The sequence below is a fragment of the Pterocles gutturalis genome, unplaced genomic scaffold (genome assembly GCF_000699245.1).
Source record: "Pterocles gutturalis isolate BGI_N339 unplaced genomic scaffold, ASM69924v1 Scaffold38766, whole genome shotgun sequence".
Classification (NCBI taxonomy): Eukaryota; Metazoa; Chordata; class Aves; order Pterocliformes; family Pteroclidae; genus Pterocles; species Pterocles gutturalis.
The window spans coordinates 1-5,959 of record NW_010104303.1 but is presented as its reverse complement, the minus strand read 5'-3'; the positions used below and the strand labels follow the sequence as shown (position 1 = coordinate 5,959).

Genomic DNA, 5,959 nt, shown 5'->3' with positions numbered 1-5,959 from the left:
TTTTTCTAGAAAAGCAGGTATATTATCTTGACTATGCCAAAACAAAGAGTGTGCCTAAGAACCACAATCTTGGAGAAGGAGGAGGGCTGTGAATTGTTTACTTGTTGCTTCAGGGCAGCTGAAGAATAAAGGGAAAATGGGACCTTTAGTTCAGTACTTCCCCTGTTGTGGGAGGGGAAGAGAGCCTCAGCTGCCAGCTGAAGGTGTTCTGATGTGTGGTTGATTTGAGGCTAATGTACTTGCCCCAAATGCAATGGCACATAAGTTTAACTGAAAGCAAAACTTTGTTCTTTCTTACACTATATAGTCTCTAGTGGACTAATCCCTTCCCAGGTATTACAAAGCTAGTACCATGGATGGGAGGACAACATGACTGTGGCTTGATGGAAGGTAAACTGTAGCCAGCCTTGACAAGGCCCCTGTGAAAACATTATTAAATACAGCTCTCCAGGCTTTAACCACTAGGACTTTATTCTGTTAGTATCTCAACAAAAAAACACCTGAGGTACAGTACAGAAGTGTGGCTAAAAATACCCCAAAACTTCAAATTATGGTTTGATTTATTGATGTTGGTTAAATAACCAAGTTTGAGATTATTGTAAAGCAAAAGACACATGCATTCCACTACTCCTATTCATTTTCAGGAAAGCACAGACTGTCACATATCCAAACACCTTAATTTTCAGGAAGATCTAAGCACCACTTCACTACTCCCAGAAGGGCTAGCTAGCATACTGTCATCTAACGCCAAAAGCTCCACCAGCCCTTCCCCTCACCTGAAACAAAGTTCTGGCCTTTGAAAGGACAGAGTATTTGTCCCCTTGCACAAAGGAGTTCACACCTCACCCCTCTGATAGACTCCTCCTGTTCCTGCTCAAGTGCTTGAAGTCTGACCAGAGCATAATCCAATTAAATTTGATCCCTGAACAAGAAACGCAGGGTGCAATTTATGCAGCATCAAGGAGTAGTACAAGGCACAGTACTTTGCTATGCTCTTTACCTTAAATTTAAGGGAATGTCAATTAAGGCTGGTTATCAACATTGTGTAGCCTCCCAGCAATAGTTGTAGAGTGCTCATAAAAATGGATAATTGTTTCCCATGTTCATGTCCAGTTTAGATAAAATCAGTTCTCTTCCGCTTCAAGAAACATTGCAAATCAGGTATTGTGACCCCTTGTTGCAGCTGGAACGTTCACTGGTGCATCACTGCTCATTCTGCTGCCCCTCTGTGACAGCAGACACCCCTCCTTGGCCCTTGTTCACATCGCTGATACATGCCCACAGTCCATCTACTGATTCCTTCCATAGCGTGACCTCAAAAACAGACCAGAAAAATTTTCAGCCTTAATACGTTCTCAGTTTCCCACTTCCCTGCAACCATCACATCACTAGTTTGGTGATGGTCTACAGTTACCAAAGTCAAGTGTTGCTGCATTGTTTTAAGTATCAAGTTATTTGTTGCTGTGTACTGAATAATTATCCTTTGGTAAAGAAAGAGTATGTGAATTCTGCCGTTAGTACCCTACAAGGTAAAGTTAAGCCTGCATTTCTAATCTCCAGCAAAGACTAAGAATGTGGTGCAAGCAGTTTGCCAAAGGTTAGGGTCTTCCTCCCCTCTTGATAAGCAAAAGAAAAATTCACCATTGCAGTAAAGGAGAACCTACAACAGCCTTTAACTTAAAGAGAAGTGACAATAGCCTCTCTCTTCTCAGCTCTTTTGAAAACAAGGCATGCAGGAGTAAAAGCCAAGACAGCAGTACTCACTTTGTTGTCTCCTCCAGACACTGCAAGAATATTGGCAGTAATAGACCAACTCACATGCCAGACAACATCATTGAACTTGTGCAGCAACTTTGGCGACCAGGAATTTCCAGAGGCATCATCACACGTCCAGATAAACACTCTGCCATCCTACAAAAGCAAGAAGACTGAGTGGGTTGGACCACTAGTTACAGAAAAAAACACCTTGATTGCACGTAGAGCTACACTTCCAAATCCCAGCTCCGCTATGAACCCTGGCTGTGTCTGTGTGTATTTTTGCTCAACACAGCAAAGGGGCTGTTTTCTTACTACAGCTGAAAGCAAGGCAGTACAGCTCTCTGATGAGTAAAACTACGTACAAAAGATGACTTGCAAACACCAGATAAGAGCTCCCAAAATTCATACACATCAGCTGAATTTTTTTGCCCAGAATGAGATTTTGCTTTCCAGTCACATGACAAGTTAGCAGCCTATGAAATAGTCTTCTTGACATTAAAAAAAAAAAAAAAAGCATTTACAGAATTATTAGCAGCAGGAACACTACAGTTAATATGAAGGTTGAGGACATCAGAGCTGATTAAGAGTGCCAGCTATTAGAAAACAGTACTCTTAGCTTGAAGTTCAGTGAATTTGATCTAAAGACATTAAAATACAATGTAAGTTTGAAGGTCTTCCTCATAGTGAGACCATCCTGCTCACGATTTTTAAAATAAAATATAGCCTTTGGTACAGAGCCACACCCACACAAGCCTTTGTCCAGAAATGCTTCCATGGGGTTTCTGAGTTTGGGAGCAACAGGAATCAAAGGCTCTTATGCACAGACCCAGATGTAGCAAAGGACTGCCAAGGGGGCCTGTTACAGCTGTTCTATCCTTACGATTCCTTTACTTCCTTCCCCTTTTTGCTAGTAAATGGAAGTGAGGGCACTGAGAGCTCCTCCGTCACTCCACCAGAAGCCTCACCTGCGAGCAGCTGGCAATGGTACTTGTTGGCAAACCTATGGATGGAGCCCAGGCTACATCTCGAACCCAGTCACTGTGAGCCTCCAGCTTCTGCTCTTCTTTCCACTGGCCATCCTCTTCCCTGAAAACACATTTATACAGTCAGAAGGGTGGCAGCAGCAGCCAGCCGTATTTCTCATCTCCTTTTCTGGAAGGCTTTCTTTTTGTAGCTTTCAGACTCCTGGCTTACCCAGATAATACAGAGCACAAGTGTTGCCCACTCTTCTCCAGAAAGTTCTGTGGCTTAAACTGACAAAATCCCTGCCAGGGACAGAAAGCAGCATAGGAAAAAGAGCATTTGATCTGCAGTTACTGTACAGAAATCTGCTCTTGTCCAAGTGACAGTGGTAATCAAAGACAATTAGAAAACACTTTCCAAGGAAAGATGAAGCAGGGCTCAGAAAAACTGCTCTAACCATGTGAAAGACTGTACATCACTAAGTTGTTTCCATTTTTAAAGCACTTCTCCAAAACAATAATTCAGAGATGAAAGCATGGAAATGCCAAAAATGTTACTTGAGATACTAAAAGGGAAATTCAAAGACTATAAAGGATATCAGGTTTTATAAGTTCCGAAGTCTGGCCACGGAGCACTTACTTCCAGATCTTGACAAGGTTGTCACAGCCACCAGACGCAAATCTTTTGATGTAGTTAGGTTTTTGACCAGATGGTTGTTCTATAAGGCTTCCTGGTACAACCGCAGGAGCCCAGCTAACTGCGTTACATCCAATCTATTTAATGAAAAAATATCATTATTAGAAGTTGCTTACTTTAAATAAATAAAGAGATGCTGAGGGGACAATGGACACCCAGCATCCTCTCCATTGAGGGGGGAATAAGCCCATCTTAGGAAACCAGGAGTCTTGCAGAATGCTGGATGAATACTGAATGAATAAGAAATCCAGAGACACTCTAGTCCCAATAGGGCACTTATCAGAAAGCCTTAGGTAGCTAAGTAACTGCTTTATGTGCAAATATCACCTTGGATATGTCAACAGCAGAGACAGAGATATACACTGAAAAGACACAAGACATACACAGTTGCTAAGATTTAGGAATGCAGGAGTAGAAGAAGGAACCTGTGGGTCCAGAGACCAATTTCCTTTGATTGAGAGCTACTGCCATTAGCTTATCAAGTTCTGCTTACACAAAAATCCCCCCTATTTTGGGAAAACACACAAGTCCCGCAGTTTTTCCAGCTTATTCACAATACAGGTGTTCTTAGTACCAAAGCCACTTCCTACCAGGTAACTTCCAGCACTGTGTTTAACAATAATGCTGTTAACTAACCTCCATATGTCTCATTTCCTACTTCATTTTAGTGACTACAAAGTATTCCTTCCCACTCTGGATTAACTTAAAACAAGTTATTCTTGGTTCTAGAAAATGTTTCACATCATTTCATTGTATTTCAGTATTTATCTCATCTACAAGTTTTTTGAGGCATCAACTTGGTTCTTATCTGTAGCTCAAGAACTCCGTGCTGCTCCAAAGGAACAGACTTACCGTATGTGCATTGCTGATCTTTTTGACCTCCCACTGCCCGTCACCCGTGTAGCTCAGTAACGAAATGGCCCCGTCAGAGCTCCCGCAGGCCAGGATCAGTCCATAGTCGTGTGGCGCCCAGCAGACAGAATTCACTGTGAAGGGCGAGGCAGGCTGGATTACACCTCAGTGACTACCTAAAACTGACTAACGCAATCACTGACTAGTGTTAGTGGAACAGTCCCTAAAAGCCAGCAGCTTTGAAAGCTAAGAATGAGTCCCAGCTTTCCTGAGTTTCAGCAAAGCCAGCCAATTAACAGTGTTGACTGATTGACAGGAAACTGCCTTTATTTATGGCACCCTTTAGAATGAGAACACTGAAAGAGCACTCTTCATGACAGATTAAAAACTCTGACCATTCCCTGCAGCAGCGAAGAGTACTGCTGACCCTCGAACAAAAGCTGAATGGCAGGCACAGCATTTAAAGTCCAGATTAGTAACAAAGCCAGGCTGGAGACTTCTCAGATCTGCTTGTAGGAGCAACAATCACCTGAACAAAACAGCTTCCTTTCTGTTTATTCTGAGCAGACTCATGTCTCTCCATTCATTTATCCCTATCTGTCTGATAGAGGCTTTCTTCTTTGACACTGATGGGTTTGCTCCAGTCTGAATCCTCTCGTGCCCCAGTTTCACTCTCCATCTCAGGACCCCACGTACCTGAGGAGTCATGCCCTGTGTACTCGTATGTCTTTTCCCAAGTGCCATTTTCTTCCTTCCAGACAATAACCTTCCTGTCATAGGAACAGGAAGCCAAGATGTTCCCATACATCGGATGAGCCCAGGCAACCTGCCACACGGGACCTTCATGCCTGCAAGAGACAATGCTGTTTGCGAAAGCGGAGAGAAACGCATGCCAGCAGCAGGCCATCATTACTGTAAATCGGTGTCTGTAAGTGATTAATGCAGTGATATGAAGAATACGAGTGATGCCAAGATGAGAAACAGGACTGTCAGACAAAGCCACTGCCATTGAAAACTATTCCAAACATTTATCCGTGTATTAGCCATTAAGACTGTGAGTTTACTTCTTGAAAATTACAGGTGTCAAGTACTTAATGAAGAAGTCCCAGGGTTATTTCTGACTGGCTCTGTCCCCCTGTACATCTCTGAAGAGTTGTTCAGCAATAACCAGCCGCAGTAATTATCACCTCAGAGGAACTTACCGTGCATCTCAGGCTACCAAAGGGCAAAATGACAAAATATTAATATTTTCCACAGATTAAAGTCCTCTGTTTATGACACTTTACCCTCTCAGGTCTGCAATGAGGATTTGCCCTCCATTCCGAACGTCAAAGATTTTCACGGATCTGTCCGAAGAACAGGTCGCTAGCCGAGTGCCATAGTAATCCATCTGAGCATCGTGCTGCAAAGCGATGGAAAAGCCGCTGTCAGCATCTGTGAGTGCTGCTCGGCCAGCAAATCTTAGCGCTTTTTAAAAGCAGCCGGAGGGACTGTGAACAGACAACTGAGTCCCAGCATGACAGGCTAACAAGGACAGGTTTTAAACAACCCCAACAAGCCACAGAAATCATTTATTTCCCCTGCACACTTACGATCATGTCCTCGTGGGAGGTGTCCACGGTGTTAATGACCGAGACCTGTGGGGAGAAAGAGAAACACGAACAAGTTCTCCGTGCATCCGTGCGCGGCC

General features: G+C 43.3%; 1 protein-coding gene across 1 annotated transcript; it reads right to left on the bottom strand.

Annotated features, from left to right (window-relative positions):
• Window positions 1-448: 448 nt before the first annotated feature.
• On the bottom strand, window positions 449-5,906 carry SEC13 (SEC13 homolog (S. cerevisiae); the record flags this gene model as incomplete). The annotated part of the gene is made up of 8 exons (XM_010087017.1): window positions 449-1,314; window positions 1,765-1,911; window positions 2,724-2,844; window positions 3,361-3,494; window positions 4,270-4,403; window positions 4,966-5,117; window positions 5,556-5,671; window positions 5,862-5,906. Coding segments are annotated over 8 exons (960 nt in total), but the record flags the coding sequence as incomplete, so codon positions are not given.
• Between the last annotated feature and the right edge of the window lie 53 nt (window positions 5,907-5,959).